At 50.1% G+C, this 17173-nt stretch overlaps 1 protein-coding gene across 3 annotated transcripts in view; it reads right to left on the bottom strand.

Moving 5' to 3' along the window:
• The window catches only part of GOLGA3 (golgin A3), a 132149-nt gene that overhangs the window by 3835 nt on the left and 111141 nt on the right, over positions 1–17173 (bottom strand). For all 3 annotated transcript variants that reach the window (XM_073559030.1, XM_073559031.1, XM_073559032.1), the window contains 4 exons: positions 16933–17065; positions 10291–10413; positions 9264–9428; positions 8680–8840 (listed from right to left, as the gene is read on the bottom strand). In XM_073559030.1, the coding sequence (XP_073415131.1) occupies positions 8680–8840; positions 9264–9428; positions 10291–10413; positions 16933–17065 (582 nt within the window). The remainder of the gene's footprint in view (positions 1–8679; positions 8841–9263; positions 9429–10290; positions 10414–16932; positions 17066–17173) is intronic.

Here is a 17173-nt window from a genome sequence, read left to right as displayed (position 1 = left end):
GTAATAGGGGGATACGCCACTTACACCATTCCTTGTGAGACGCCCCCTCCGTCATCAGGACCACTCTACCCCCCCCCACTATATGATGATTGGTCCGCATCCGCCCTATAAGACAACACCCGACATATAACACGACCCCCGACATTTAATAAGATTTTCAGGGGTTAAAAGGTCATCTTATATGCCGGAAAATACAGCACATAATATGATTTGCGCTCTTCTTATTGCATTTTTAACAATACTGCAGTGACTGAAAAAAAAAACCCGCAATTATGGTGGAATGATTTTTTTTCTTCATTATGGCATTTGCCAATTAGCTTCATTAATTTTATGTTTAGCTAGATTGGACTTTTATGAAGAGTGTGTTACCAAGTATGTATATTTTTTTACTTTTCAAATTTCTTTGTTAATTTGTGATAAGAGTGATTTGAAATTTTATAATTTCTTTTTAGTTTGGTTAGTCTCTTTAACCCCTTAACGACCGCCGATACGCCTTTTAACGGCGGCAGTTAAGGGTATTTATGCCTCAGCATCGCTTTTTAACGGTACTGAGAAATAACTGTATAGCGGCCCCCTAGAGTCGGAATTTCTTCGGGGTCTCTGCTACCACGAAATAACGGTGAACACAAAAAAAAAAAAGAAAAGTCCGATTTCCCATTTAATTTTTGTCTCCTCTGATGTGATCGCACATCAGAGGAAAGAGAAATGGGGTCCCCCGGTGTCCCGATATACCTCCCTGTGAAGTCCCCCTGCCCGCGGCGTCTTCACAGTGCGCCCGTCGATATTTGCCAGCCGGCACCCAGCAACAATAGGAAATTATTTCTATTGGTTCATTTTGATCACTGTGATAGACCCTATCACAGTGATCAAAATAAAAAAATAGTGACTCAAACCCCCTTTTATCACCCCCTTAGTCAGGTAGAAATAATAAAAAAAAAAATTTATTTCCATTTTTCCATTAGGGTTGGGGCTAAAGTTGGGATTACGGTTAGGGTTGGGATTAGGGTTATGGTTAGGGATGGGATAAGGGTTAGGGGTGTGTTGGGGTTATTGCTGGGATTAAGGTTAGGAGTGTGTAGGGGATATGGTTGGAGTTAGAATTGGGGGTTCCACTGTTTAGGTACATCAGGGGGTCTCCAAATGCAACATGGAGCCACCATTGATTCCAGACAATTTTGCGTTCAAAAAGTCAAACGGTGCTCCCTCCCTTCTGAGCCCTGCCATGCGCCCAAACAGAGGCTTTCCCCCACATAAGGGGTATTGGCGTACTCATGAGAAATCGCACAACAAAGTTTGTAGTCCATTTTCTCCTGATACCTTTGTGAAAATAAAAAAATTGGTTCCATAGTAAATTTTTGGTGAAAAAAAGTAAAATGTTCATTTTTTCCTTCCACATTGCTTTAGTTCTCGTGAAGCACCTGAAGGGTTAATCAACTTCTTGAATGTGGTTTTGCGCACCTTGAGGGGTGCAGATTTTAGAATGGTATCACTTTTGGGTATTTTCTGTTATATTGACCCCCCAAACTCGCTTCAAATGTGAGGTGGTCCCTAAACAAAACGGTTTTGTAAATTCTGTTGGAAAAATGAGAAATCGCTGGTCAACTTTTAACCCTTATGAAGTCCTAACAAAAAAAAAAAAATTAAGTTTCCAAAATTGTGCTCATGTAAAGTAGGCATGTGGGAAATGTTATTTATTAACTATTTTGTGTGACACAGCTCTCTAATTTAAGGGTACAAAAATTAAAAGTTTGAAAATTGTAAACTTTTCAAAATTTTTGTCAAATTTCCGATATATTGAAGAAACTTTACCACTAACATGAAGTACAATATGTCATGAAAAAAGGAGATTTTTGTGTACTCACTGTAAAATCTCTTTCTCTTAGCCTCTAATTGGGGGACACAGAACTATGGGTGTTATGCTGCTGTCCACTAGGAGGCGACACTATGCATAATCTGAAAAAGATTAACTATGGCTCCTCCTCTGCAGTATACACCCCTGGACGGCGTCAGTCTTCTCCAGTTTTGTGCAAAAGCATTAGGAGGAACATAACAGAAACAACATAACCATGCCTGTAAGAAGGCCACTATGTACGAGCTCAAAGAACAATATGAGAACTCAACCATGACAACGGCCCGTGAGGGCAACAGGGTGGGAGCTGTGTCCCCCAATTAGAGGCTAAGAGAAAGATTTTACGGTGAGTACACAAAAATCTCATTTACTCTGTCGCCTCATTGGGGGACACAGAACCATGGGACGTCCCAAAGAAGTCCCTGGGTGGGAAGCAATGGACAAATATTGTGCTGACAGGTCCCTAAATTTGGGGCACCGCCGCCTGCAGAACCTGTCTACCCAGGCACGCGTCCGCTGAGGACTGGGTATGAACTCTGTAGTGTTTCGTAAACGTGTGTAGGCTAGTCCAAGTGGCCGCCTTACACACCTGTTGTGCCGAAGCCTGGTGCCGAATGGCCCAGGAGGCCCCTATCGCCCGCATAGAGTGTGCCGTGATACCGGCCGGAAGAGGAGAATTGTTAAAGCGGTAAGCCTCTTGACTTGATCCACCTGGCAAGGGTAGCTTTGGAAGCTGGCAGACCCTTGCGAACGCCTTCCGGAAGAAGGAAAAGGGAATCAGACTTCCAGAAGGGCGCAGTCCTAGACACGTATATACGCAATGCCCTGACAAGGTCAAGCGTATGCAGAGCCTTCCCCACTCTATGAACCGGAACAGGGCAAAGGGATGTCAGTGAAATTTCCTCATTGAGGTGGAAGTTGGACGCAACCTTCGGAAGGAAGGATGGGACTGTACGGAGAACCACCTTGTCCTGGTGAAAGGCTAGGAAGTGCCGTCTGCAGGAGAGTGCTGACAATTCAGACACCCTGCGTAGCGAGGTGATTGCCACCAGAAAAAAAACACCTTCTGTGATAGAATGCGGAGTGGGACTTCCTTAAGGGGTTCGAAAGGTGGTGCCTGCAATGCTGTCAGGACCAGGTTGAGGTCCCACGTTTCCAGTGGACGTTTGTAGGGGGGAACTAATGGGGAAACTCCCTGGAGAAAAGTCCTTACTTGTGGCTTGTTAGCAATGCGCCTCTGGAAAAGCACTGAGAGCGCTGACACCAGGCTCTTAAGCAAGCGTAGGGATATCCTGGCGTCCAGGCCCGATTGAAGAAAACCAAGTACCTTTGAGAGGGAATAAGGGAGTGGAATCTGGCCATGAGATTCGCACCAGGTAAAGAAAGCTCTCCAGGTACGGTAATAAAATCTTGGCGGAGGCTGGCTTCCGTGCCCTGATCATAGTCTTAATGACGTCCGGTGAGAGCCCTGCCTGGGTTGGAACCCAGGTCTCAAGGGCCACGCCGTCAAATTGAGAGCCCCTGAGTTCTGGTGGTAGAACGGGCCTTGTGATAGAAGATCGGGACGGTCGGGGAGACGCCAAGGGGTGTCTGCTGTAAGTTGTACAATGTCGGCTTACCATGTACGTCTGGGCCAGTCTGGCGCGAAGAGGATGGTTGGAACTCCCTCTTGTTTGATCTTCCTCACGACTCTGGAGATCAGAGGAAGGGGTGGAAAAATGTACAGAAGCTGGAACTGGGTCCAGTCCTGAACCAGGGCATCTGCTCCGAGCGACCGCGGATCGCGTGTCCTGGCCATGAAGTTGGAGACCTTGGCATTGAGATGGGATGCCATTAGGTCCACGTCCGGGGTCCCCCAGCGACGGCAGATCTGGTGAAAAATTTTGGGATGGAGAGACCACTCCCCCGAGTCCATTCCTTGTCTGCTGAGGAAGTCGGCTTCCCAGTTGTCCACACCCGGAATGTGGACCACAGAGAGTACCGACCTCGTATCTTCCGCCCAGTGGAGGATATGTGCCACTTCCCTCATCGCCTGGGTACTGCGGGTTCCGCCTTGGTGATTCACATATGCCACCGCCGTGGCATTGTCCAACTGTATTCTGATATGAGAGGCTGCCAGCAAGTGATGAAAGGCTCAGTGCCAGGAAGATGGCCCGAATCTCCAGGACGTTGATGGGCATGGTCGCTTCCAGTGTTGACCACTTGCCTTGTGCCCTGTGATGTAGGTGCACCACACCCCAACCTGTCAGGCTTGCGTCAGTGGTCAGAACCTTCCATTGACCTGAGAGAAAGGATTTTCCCCTTGCAAGTGAGGTTGGCTTGAGCCACCAGTGCAGGGAGCTTCTGGTTTTCGATGTTAGCCGGAACTCCCCGTCGAGGGAGAAAGGATTCCTGTCCCAGGACTTGAGGATGGCTAGTTGAAGGGGTCTGAGGTGAAACTGGGCAAATGGTACCACCTCCATTGCTGCTGCCATCCTGCCGAGGACTCTCATGGCAAACCGGAGAGATCGGGGGGATTGCGGAGGAGTATGCGAACTCCCAGACGGAGAGCCAGTGCCTTGTCCCTGGGAAGGAGCACCAGACCCCTGGAGGTGTCGAATAGCATCCCCAGGAATGTCAGAGACTGACTCGGGGTAGTCGATGACTTTTGCAAGTTGACTAACCAGCCCAAGCGACTCAGAGTGTTGATTGTGATTGAGACGCTGACCTCGCAGTCCTTGAAGGTGGGAGCCTTGATGAGAAGGTCGTCCAGGTATGGAACGACTACTATGCCTCTAGAGTGTAGAACGTCCATGGTGGCTGCCATGATTTTTGTAAACGTCCTGGGAGCCGTGGTGAGTCCGAAAGGGAGAGCCACGAACTGGTAGAGATCCTGGTCGATAGCGAACCTGACAAATCTCTGATGGGCAGGAGCAATCGGTATGTGCAGGAATGCATCCTGTATGTCTATGGAGGCGAGAAATTCTCCCTGCTCCATGGACGCAATGATAGACCGAAGGGACTCCATGCGGAAATGACGAACCCGTACATATTTGTTGAGTTGTTTTAGGTCCAGTATGGGCCGTACGCTGCCTCCTTTTTTTGGGGACTACAAATAGATTGGAGTAGAACCCTCGGAAGCGCTCGGTTGCGGGAACCGGTACTATGACTCCTGCTTGAAGGAGGGAGGAAACCGCGTGGCGGAAGGCACGAGCCTTGTCTGGCGGTTTTGGGGGAACAGAGAGGAAGAACCGGTTCGGTGGGCTGGAAATGAACTCTATCTTGTATCCGGAAGACACTATTTCCCTGACCCACCTGTCTTCTGTAATAGGCAGCCAGACTTGCTGAAAGAGTAAAAGTTGTCTGCCTACGGGTGGGGTGTCTTCCGGAGTTCGTGAGTCATGATGAGGAGAAAGTCTGAGGTTTTCCTCCTTTGGGCTTTGCCTGGCCTGCTTTCGGCTGCCAGGTCCTGTCCGGCCTCTGCGTCGCCCGTGGGTTGTCCCTGCGTGGAGAGCGGTTACGATTTTGTGCTGGACGTGAGACGGACCAGCCTGAAGAATTCTGAAAGGATCGGAATCGTGTTTAGTTACGCCTTGTGAACGTGCATTTAGGTTTTAGTTGAGGGAGAGAGGTACTCTTCCCCCCAGTGGCATTGGATATCATTGTGTCCAACTTTTCACCGAAAAGTCGCCCACTGAGGTACGGGTGGTGTGTGAGGGACTTTTTCGAGGCCGCGTCAGCTTTCCATTCCAGCAGCCAAAGGATACGCCGGATTGTGATGGCGTTTGATCCTGTTCCCGCTACACCTCTTGAGAATCCAGAGCTGCATGAAGCATGTAATCTGCCACCACTGCTATTTGAACCGCTTGGTCCGACAGCTCAGGATTGGAAGCTTGGAGGCGATCCTGCAATTTTTTGGCCCAAGCCAGAATGGCTTTGGCCGCCCAGACTGAAGCGAACGCGGGAGCCAGGGAGGCCTCTGCTACTTCGAAAATTGAACGAGCCATGCGTTCTACCTGCCGGTCTGCTGCGTCTCTAAGAGTTGAGCTATCTGGCAGTGACAGGAGGGTCTGTGCTGAGGGTCCACTTCGGGCGGATCTGTCCACTCTTTGGTGTCCTTCTGTGGGAAAGGGTACCTTGCCTCCAAATATTTGCGATTGGTGAATTTCTTCTCGGGCTGCGAAAACTGCTTAGTAAGTATCGCCTGAAATTCCGGGTGATTAGAGAAGACCTTAGGCGGTTTCAGAACACCTTCAAAGCAAATCTTGTGTTCTGGAGCTTCCGGGGGTGGATCAGAAATGTCCAGCGCCAGATGGATGGAAGAGATAATGTCCTGAATTAGCGCTGCATTGCTAGGGGTACCGGGGACCAGAGACCTCTCCGTTTTGTTGTCTGAGTCGGAGTCACAGATGCCTTCCGAATCCTGCGTATCGCTGAGGCGTTCCCTGGTGGGCGAACTGGGGCGGATGTCTCCTGTGGTCGGGGATCGCTGTGGAGATCTGCGTTGTCTGTCTCTAGTAGGGGATGGTCTAGGTGACCTGGAACTATGGTGTCTCTCCCTAGAGGGGGATGACCGTGTGCTATGGGATGACGCAGATGAACGCGACCTGTGGGTCCGCTTACGTGTGGGAGAGCCAGAAACGGCCTGTCCCTAAGTGGAGCTGTCCCTTTGCTGGGTAACGTTCATAACCGAGATATGACCCTGCAGAGCTTGGAGTAATGTGGAGGTCAAGTTATCTATGGACTGCGTCATACTGCGACATTTGAGTAACCTATTCCGCCGTGGTAGCTGACGCTGAAGCATTGGTAGGAGCCTCTTGGGGTTCTGACCCAGTATTTTGGATACAATCCCAGCAGTGCGGGTATGTGCTGCCACTGGGGAGAGTGGTTTTACAGGCTATGCCGAATGCATAAAAGCAGTCCTGCCTGGTTCTCTTGTACCTTGAGCCCGGCATAGTGCACCGAGTGCAGAAGGGCTAGCTATGCAGAGGGCCCTACAGGGGTGGTTATGCAGAGGAAACCTATAGGGGAGCCTTATAGGGAATATGGATTCACAGCCGAGTAAGAAAACCCAGCTGTGATCTTACCCTACCAGTGTGCCCCTAGGTCCAGCGCCGTAGATTCATAGTCCTGTGCCGCCCGGAGACTGGCTGACGTGCTGCTGATGTCACAATGCCTTCTCCTGCAGCAATTCTGACCCAGAAATGGCCGCTGAGAGGACGAGGAGGAAGGGGAGGCGGAGAGCTTAAAAGGGCGCGCAGAGCTATGTAAAAACGCGCCCTTTCAGTCTCGATCCGCCCCTTCTATGACACTGTAAGGTGTCAAATTTGTCATCCGGGGGGCGGGGAGGAGGCAGCGGCTTCAGCTAGGCCGAAGCCGCGGTCTAAATTTGAAGTCTGATGCCCAGAAGGGCTCCAGGCCTGCGCGGATGTCCGGGAGGGGGTCGGATCTGAACCAGACCCCCCGAATCTAAAGGCAGGATAGCGGTGGGGCTAGTAACAGGAGCGGGGCCCTGTGAGGGGTCCCCCTGAAGCGCTATGGAGCTGGCGCAGAGACAGGGGCACAGGAGCCCTGTGTCTGTGTGTGCTATGCCTGCGTGCACTCTCCCCCGGCCCCTACAGGAGCCCGCAGCTGGGCTGGAGGTCCCTGGCCCTGGCCCTGAGGGGTCTCAACCTAATGCCCCCAGAGGGGTATTGGGGAGGGTGCTGCTGTCACCATCAGGGGGCTTCATCCTTGCCTCGACCTCAACCCAGAACCCAAGGGAATTGGGGAAGGAGGGGGGTCTCGACTTCGAACCAGTACCCGAGGGACTGGGGAAGGAGCGACATGGGGAATAGCCACCTCAACTTCAACCGGGAACCCTATAATAGGGGCCGAGGAAGGAGCCATGCCGGGGGTCTCGCAGGAGACACACTTTTCTTCATCTGTAGTCCGTCAGGAAAAAAATGGAAAAAAATAAAGTGAAAAAAATCTTTAGGGGTGCCTCCTATGAGACACTAAGCAAAAACTGGAGAAGGCTGACGCCGTCCAGGGGTGTATACTGCAGAGGAGGAGCCATAGTTAATCTTTTTCAGATTATGCATAGTGTCACCTCTTAGTGGACAGCAGCATAACACCCATGGTTCTGTGTCCCCCAATGAAGCAACAGAGTAAAAACTATCTTGGTCATTAAGTACCAAATTGGCACTTTCACTAAGGGGTTAATAGACTTAAACCTGCAATTATCTGATCACTTGTATTATATAGAACAGTACCACAGTATTCAGTGAAAATGAGTCTCCTATGACACCCAGAGATCACACCAGATACATTCTGGTGGCCCATGGGCTCAGTATCTGACAGCGGCATTTAAGAGGTTAATAGAGATTGGCGGGCGCGCCGATTGCTATTGTTAGGTGTAGATGACAGCTATATAATATAGCTGGCATCTGCCTAAAGTCCCTGACATGCTCCATGATGTAATGGTAATGAAGTTAGTTACAGCAAGCATTAATGTTTATGCCATAAATCCAAGCGTGGACAAAAGGTTGACACCATGTAGAAACCAACACCATATAGAAACCTTCACACATAAGGCCATGTTCAAATACTTCAGCATATTTCAAGTTCTGTGTACGGTCCTCAATGCCAGGTCTGGTTGCAGGTCTCCCGACACGAACTTACAGCCTCATATGTATCTGAGGCAGTAATGTTGGGAGACCTCAGTCAGTCTGGGCATTGCAGACTGTACACGGATCGTGAAATCTAGATCTTAAATTAGATCTTCTAATAGGAAAACACTTGTAGTGTCTTTGGCCATTCACGATCAGATACGGTAATTATAGAACGGGATTCCTAAACAATATCATTACTTTAATTGGAGAAGACAGCTGTTCAAGTTTTTCAGAGGCTCCCTGCTGATCGTTGTAGGCTTCAGGAGCTCTTCTAGCAGGGAAGCTGGAACAGGGCAGTCAGGGATCTTAACCGGAGTCACAGGATTAGATGACGTAACGTCTCCTTTAAACTCCTTCCTCTGTAGGAAACAGCGATAAAAGGTACATAAATGAAAAGAAAAAAAAGATGGGTAAGGCATGGTACATAAATGAAAAAAAGAGGAGTAAGGCATGCACTAATGGATAAAACAGATCATCCAAAAAGTATTGTATTAACTATTTAAGGACTGGTATATTCTGTGACTTGGCTAGCCTATTTTGTGAGGGGGCAAGCACATAAAAAGCTCCTTTCCTCTCTTGAACAGCTAAAGGTCTGTGCACATGAGGTTTTTTCATGTGGGCAAACCCACCAAGTTTTCTAAAAAGAAAGGTGCTTCGGGACAGGTTGGCGTATTATGAAATGAAGAGGTTTTTTTTTTTTTTTTTACTGTTTATCGAGCACTTCCTTTGACATTTTTTTTTATATTTAAAGGGTGGGCAGCAATTTATTTTTAATTTTTAACCTTCTTAGTCCGACTTTGTCGAAGATCCAATTTTAGTTGCTGGTTCTGCTGTAGCAATGTCTTCATGCTGTTTTTTAATTCAGTCACTTTCGTCTGCAGAATGAACTTGTCCTTTTGCGTTATGGTTAAATCTTCTCGTACAGCTTCAAGTTCAGCTTTAAGATTCTGTGGTGTAGCAAGAGGACAGTGTTACAAATTTGCAAACACTTAGTATAACCAATGGAAAAAAATTACATTATGGCAAGGTTAGTCAACAAACTACGATTTATTCAACTTGCTGATACTGGAAAGAAATCCCAATGGATCCCCAATGTCTACAATACTTCACCCATGTTAAAGTGTTTCTTATCATGCCATCACTTACTGATCAGTGAGAGCAGAAAAGCTGGACCCCCACTAAATATTAGGACCAGACTTATCAAGACTGATGTTTTGCACGCCAGTCTTGATGATGGATGCGCTGGAGTAAGAGGCGTCAGGTGGCATTCATTAAGAAGCGCATGCCCCTTAATGAATTTGGCACATCTCGTAATTTATTGTGTGCCACTAAAAGAAATGTACTCATTACTCAAGTAAGGGACCAAAGTATGTTTGTGCCTTAATTTACACCACTTTTGTGGCATAGCGTATGATGAATTTGCCAGCATTGCTCCGACACACCACTTTAAGGCTAATCTTTGCTCACTTTTCAAAACATTGGCAAAGCCAAGCAGGACTCGTGGAATTATGTCAAAAGCAGCAACTATGAATTGTACGTACAAAAAAATTGAGATGCTTTAAAATTCTAGTGAAAACTGATAAAACAGGGTTTCATGGTTTTCTGGACACCCACACAGCAGGGTAGTCAGAAGACTGAGTTGTGCTGGAGAAAAAAAAAAAACCCTCAATCCCTTCATTTATGGGAGCTGGCAGGTATCCCAGAGGTTACTTATGCAATAGATCATAAAAAGTCATAATATTCAAAGATGAAAAGAAAACCCTAGACATTATGTACCTGCTGAACTATCAAATTGAGGCTTTTGCATACCTGAAGTAACGTCTGAACATTCTCCAATTCTCTTTGGTTACGTTGCTCAGTCATATCCAACTGTTGCTTCAAGGACTGAATCTCATGCTCCTTCTGTTCAACCTCCCACTTTAGATCTTCTACCTGGAAAAAAAACAAGAGATGTATTGAATGTATAAATTCATCTGTAGAAAACAAAGTCTAAAAGAAGCAAAGGAATTTTTGTTTAAGTTATCAAAATTTAAATAAGAAAACTTATCTACAATAGAAATGGTTACACGGAGACCCCCATAAGTCATTAAAATGGCTGTCCTGAGCCCGCATTCCTGAAGAGTTTGCGCCAACCACCAGCACTCACAGATAAGGAGATTTTTGTGTACTCACCGTAAAATCTCTTTCTCTTAGCCTTTAATTGGGGGACACAGAACCGTGGGTGTTATGCTGCTGTCCACTAGGAGGCGACACTATGCATAATCTGAAAAAGATTAACTTTGGCTCCTCCTCTGCAGTATACACCCCTGGACGGCGTCAGCCTTCTCCAGTTTTGTGCAAAAGCATTAGGAGGAATATACCAGAAACATAACCATGCCTGTAAAAAAAAAGGCTACTATAAACAGGCTCAAACAACAATATGAGAACCCAACCGTAACAACGGCCCGCAAGGGCTACAGGGTGGGAGCTGTGTCCCCCAATTAAAGGCTAAGAGAAAGAGATTTTACGGTGAGTACACAAAAATCTCCTTTACTCTGTCGCCTTATTGGGGGACACAGAACCGTGGGACGTCCTAAAGCAGTCCCTGGGTGGGAAGCAGTGGACGAATATTGTGCCGACAGTCCCCTAGACTTGGAGTACTGCCGCCTGCAGGACCCGTCTACCCAGGCTCGCATCCGCTGAGGACTGGGTATGCACTCTGTAGTGTTTTGTAAATGTGTGCAGGTTAGTCCAAGTGGCTGCCTTACACACTTGATGTGCTGAGGCTTGATGCCGAATGGCCCAAGAGGCCCCTACCGCCCGCGTAGAGTGTGCCGTGATACCGGCCGGAAGAGGAGAATTGTTGAGGCGGTAAGCCTCTTGAATGGTGGACTTGATCCACCTAGCAAGGGTGGCTTTGGAAGCCGGTAGGCCCTTGCGAACGCCTTCTGGAAGAAGGAAAAGTGAATCAGACTTCCGGAAAGGAGCAGTCCTAGACACGTAAACACGCAATGCCCTGACAAGGTCAAGCGTATGCAGAGCCTTCTCTACCCTATGAACGGGAGCCGGGCAAAGAGACGGTAGTGATATTTCCTCATTGAGGTGGAAGCTGGACCCGACCTTCGGAAGGAAGGATGGTACTGTACGGAGAACCACCTTGTCCTGATGAAAAACCAGGAAGGGTTGTCTGCAGGAAAGAGCTGAAAGTTCAGACACCCTGCGTAGCGAGGTGATTGCCACCAGGAAAACCACTTTCTGCGATAGAAAGCGGAGTGAGACCACCCTAAGGGGTTCAAAAGGAGGTGACTGTAGTGCTGTCAAGACCAGGTTGAGGTCCCACGTCTCCAACGGACGTTTGTAGGGGGGAACCAATCGGGAAACCCCTTGGAGAAAAGTCTACACTTGCGGCTTGTTAGCAATACGCCTCTGAAAGAGCACTGAAAGCGCTGAGACCTGGCTCTTCAGCGAGCCCAGGGATAGCCCGGCGTCCAGGCCTGACTGAAGGAACCCGAGGGCCTTTGGAAGAGAATAGGGAAGTGGAATCTGCCCACGAGAGTCGCACCATGTGAAGAAAAACCTTCCAGGTACGATAGTAAATCCTGGCTGAAGTTGGCTTTCGAGCCCTGATCATGGTTTTAACAACGTCCGGTGAAAAACCTGCTTGGGTCAAAACCCAGGTCTCAATGGCCACTCCGTCAAATTGAGAGCCCCTGAGTTCTGGTGGAAGAACGGGCCTTGTGACAGGAGGTCGGGACGTGTGGGGAGACGCCAGGGAGCGTCTGCTGTGAGTTGCACGACGTCGGCGTACCATGTACGCCTGGGCCAGTCTGGAGCGATCAGAATGGTGGGAACACCCTCTTGTTTGATCTTCCTCAGGACTCTGGAGATCAGGGGGAGGGGTGGAAAAATGTACAGAAGATGGAACTGGGTCCAGTCCTGAACCAGGGCATCTGCTCCGAGCGATCGCGAATCGCGCGTCCTGGCCATGAAATTGGGAACCTTGGCATTGAGATGGGATGCCATCAGATCCACGTCCGGGGTCCCCCAACGATGACAGATCTGACCGAAAACTTCGGGATGGAGAGACCATTCCCCAGAGTCCATTCCTTGTCGGCTGAGATAGTCGGCTTCCCAGTTGTCCACGCCCGGAATGTGGACCGCGGAGAGTACCGACCTTGCATCCTCCGCCCACTGTAGGATACGCGTTACTTCGGTCATCGCCTGGATGCTGCGGGTGCCGCCTTGATGGTTCACGTATGCCACTGCCGTGGCATTGTCCGACTGTACTCTGATATGAAAGTCTGCCAGCAAGTGATGGAAGGCTTGCAACGCCAGGAAGATGGCCCGAATTTCCAGGATGTTGATGGGCATGGTCGATTCCCTTGGTGACCACCTGCCTTGCGCTCTGTGATGTAGGTGCACCGCGCCCCAACCCATAAGGCTTGCGTCGGTGGTCAAAACCTTCCATTGACCGGAAAGGATTTTTCCCTTGCAAGCCAGGTTGGCTTGAGCCACCAGTGCAGGGACTTCCTGGTGTTTGCTGATAACCGGAACTCCCTGTCGAGGGAGAACGGATTCCTGTCCCAGGACTTGAGGATGGCCAGTTGAAGGGGTCTGAGGTGAAACTGGGCAAATGGTACCGCCTCCATTGCTGCTGCCATCCTGCCAAGTACTCTCATGGTATACCGGAGAGATCTGGGGGACTTGCGGAGGAGTGTGTGAACTCCCAGACGGAGAGCCAGTGCCTTGTCCCTGGGGAGGATCACCAGACCCTTGGAGGTGTCGAATAGCATCCCCAGGAAGGTCAGAGACTGACTCGGGGTAGTCGAGGACTTCTGTAAATTGACTAACCATCCCAGGCGCGTCAGAGTGTCGATCGTGATCGAGACGTTGACCTCGCAGTCCTTGAGGGTGGAGGCCTTGATGAGAAGGTCGTCCAGGTATGGAACGACTACTATGCCTCTGGAGTGCAGAACATCCATGGTAGCTGCCATGACCTTTGTAAATGTTCTGGGGGCCGTGGCCAGACCGAACGGGAGGGCCACAAACTGATAATGGTCTTGGTTGATTGCGAATCTGAGAAACCTCTGATGGGCGGGAGCAATTGGTATATGCAGGTATGCGTCCTGTATGTCTATGGAGGCAAGATATTCTCCTTTTTCCATAGACGCAACGATTGACCGGAGGGATTCCATGCGGAAGTGACGAACTCGAACGTACTTGTTGAGTTGCTTGAGGTCTAGTATGGGTCGGATGCTGCCTCCCTTCTTGGGCACCACGAACAGGTTGGAGTAGAACCCTCGGAAGCGCTCTTCTGCTGGGACTGGCACTATGACTCCTGCTCGCAGGAGGGAAGAAACCGCTTGACGGAAGGCCTGAGCTTTGAGCGGGGATTTTGGAGGGACAGATGGAAAAAACCTGTGCGGTGGGCTGGTAGTAAACTCGATTTTGTATCCTGAAGACACTATTTCCTTGACCCACTTGTCTTCTGTAATAGTCAGCCAGACCTGCTGAAAGAGTAGCAGTCGTCCGCCAACAAGTGGGGTGTCTTCGAGAGGGCATGAGTCAGGACGAGGGAAAAGTCTGAGGTTTTCCTCCTTTAGGTTTTGCCTGGCTTGCCTTTGATTGCCAGTTCCTGTCCGGCCTCTGTGCCGCCGTGTGTTGTCCCTGCGGGGGGGAACGATTACGGTTTTGTGCTGGGCGTGAGACGGACCAGCCCGAAGAATTCCGAAAGGATCGGAAACGAGATTGATTACGCCTTTTAAACGTGCGTTTTGGTCTTAGTTGAGGGAGGGAAGTACTTTTGCCCCCGGTAGCATTGGATATCATTGTATCCAGCTTTTCACCGAAAAGACGGCCACTGAAGTACGGGAGATTTGTTAGGGACTTTTTTGAGGCCGCATCCGCTTTCCATTCTCTTAGCCAGAGAATACGCCGGATTGTAATGGCGTTTGATGCTATTCCCGCTATTCCTCTTGCAGAGTCCAACGCTGCAAGGACCATGTAATCTGCCACCACTGCAATTTGCACCGCCTGGTCCGCCATCTGAGGATTTGAAGCTTGAAGGCCCTTTTGCAATAGAGCAGCCCAAGCCATGATGGCCTTGGCTGCCCAGACTAAAGCAAATGCGGGAGCCAAAGAGGCACCTGCCGCTTCAAAGATTGAACGAGCCATGCGTTCGACTTGTCTGTCTGCCGTGTCCTTGAGGGTTGATCTGTCCGGCAGCGAGAGAAGCGTTTGTGCTGCCAGCCCAGAGACTGGAGGGTCCACTTCAGGCGGATCTGTCCAATCCTTGGTGTCTTTCTGTGGAAAGGGGTATTTTGCTTCCAAATACTTGCGATTGGCGAATTTTTTCTCAGGCTGCGAAAAATGCTTAGAAAGGATTTTTTGGAATTCCGGGTGATTAGGGAAGACCTTCGATGGTTTCTGAACACTTTCAAAGGAAATGTTGTGTTCTGGTGCTTCCGGGGTTGGATCTGAAATGTCCAGCACCCGAAGGATGGAAGAGACGATATCCTCAACTATCGCAGTATTGCTAGGGGGACTAGGGAGCAAAGCGTTCTCTGTTTCGTTATCTGAATTGGAGTCACATATGCCCTCTGAGTCCTGCGCATCGCTAAGGAGCTCCCTAGCGGGCGAACTAGAGCGGAGGTTTCCCGTAGTCTGGGATCATTGTGGAGATCCGCATTGTCCTTCTCTATCAGGGGACGGCCTCGGTGACCTGAGGCCACTGTGTCTTTCCCTGGAGGGGGAAGACCTATTGCTATGTGAGGACACAGCTGAACGCGACCTGTGGGTCCGCTTACGCCTCGAACTGTCGGAAGCGCCCTGATCATGAGACCGGACGTCCCTTTGCTGGGTAACGTTCATAGCGGAGACATGACCCTGCAGTAATGTGGAGGTCAGGTTATCTATAGACTGTGTCATAGACTGCGACATCTGAGTTGCCCATTCCAGCGCAGTAGCGGTCGCAGAAGCGTTGGTAGGGACTTCTTGGGGTTCTGCTCCGTTTTTTTGGGTACAGTCCGGATACGTGCTGCCGCTGGGGAGAGTGGCCTTGCAGGCTGTGCAGACTGCATAAAAGCAGTCTTGCCTGGTTCTTTTCTTTGAGCCCGACATAGTACCTAGGCTGATTAATAGAGACCCTACAGGGGTATCTACGCAGAGGAAAAAGGAGTAGGAGAGCGCTATAGGTTATAGGAATTCACAGCTGAGTACCAAGGACCCAGCTGTGATCTTACCCCACCGGTGCTCCCCTTAGGTCCAGCGCTGATAAGCCCCATGTCCTGTGCCCCCCGGAGACTCTGTGCTGCCTTCCTCCAGGTGCAGCAAGATGGCCACCGGATTCTGAGGTGGAGAGGGAAGGGGGCGGAGAGCTGGAAAAGGGCGCGCTGGGCCATGTAAAAGCGCGCCCTTCCTGCCTCGATCCGCCCCTTCTATGACACTGCAGTGTCATTTTCGTCATCCGGGGGGGCGTGCCAGGGGCGGGCCGGGGGGGCGGGGAAAAGGCGGCGGCTTCGGCTAGGCCGAAGCCGCGGTCTAAATTAGAGGCCTGATGCCCAGGAGGGCTCCAGAGCGGCGCGGTAGTCTGGGAGGGGGTCGGATTTGCACCGGACCCCCCCAGAATGGGCGACTGGCTAGCGGTGGGGGCAGCAGTGCTAGCGGTTCCTGTGTGGGGGGTCCCTGGAGCGCCATGGAGCCACTGCTGCTGCAGAGGCAGGGGCGCAGAAAGCCCTGTCTCTGCTGTGCCACGTCTGCCTGCACCCTCCCCCGGCCCCAGCAGGATCCCACAGCTGGGCTGGGGTCCCTGGTGCAGAATGCTGTCTGTACTCCGACCCTACCTGCAGCGTCTCAACCTAATGCCCCCTGCGGGGGATTAGGGAGGGTGTGTCTGTCACCGTCAGGGGGTCTTCATCCTTGCCTCAACCTCAACCCAGACCCTGAAGGGGGTTGGGAAGGAGGGGGGGGTCTCAACTTCGGACCAGTACCCGAGGGACTGGGGAAGGAGCCACATGGGGGACCGCCATCTCTACTTCAACTGGGCACCCCTAAAAAGGGGGCCAAGGAAGGAGCCATGCCGGGAGTCTCGCTGGAGACCCACTTTTCTTCATCTGTTCCGACGAAAGGAAAAAAAGAAAAAAAAGGTGTGCCTCCTTGCGACACTAAGCAAAAACTGGAGAAGGCTGACGCCGTCCAGGGGTGTATACTGCAGAGGAGGAGCCAAAGTTAATCTTTTTCAGATTATGCATAGTGTCGCCTCCTAGTGGACAGCAGCATAACACCCACGGTTCTGTGTCCCCCAATAAGGCGACAGAGTAAATGTAGATTTAGAAGATGATCATACACATGCAAATTTTCATGTGTGCCTTACAAAATGACAGCCTTCGTTACTATAGAAATTATCTGAGCAGATTGAGGCTAGAGACACGGTATTTCCAAAGATCATATGGACATTTTTCAAGTCTTTTTTACCTCTTGATTAACTTGTGGCTTCTTAGCAAATTGATCATCAAGTTCCTTCTGGAGAATTATCAACTGCGACCGTGCTTCAGCCAATTCCTGCTGAAACTGTAACAGTTCCTGAGAATGCTTCTCGTCCTGAGATCTGCAAGATGAAACCGACATCATCATACAGAAGTTCAGGATATAAATATTCACTATACAGCTCTGGCAAAAATTAAGAGACCACCACATCAAACCCCGGTCATGGGCA

Source organism: Dendrobates tinctorius, unplaced genomic scaffold (genome assembly GCF_039654945.1).
Source record: "Dendrobates tinctorius isolate UK_male_01 unplaced genomic scaffold, ASM3965494v1 ptg000265l, whole genome shotgun sequence".
NCBI lineage: Eukaryota > Metazoa > Chordata > Amphibia > Anura > Dendrobatidae > Dendrobates > Dendrobates tinctorius.
This window is presented reverse-complemented; position numbering and strand designations above follow the sequence as displayed.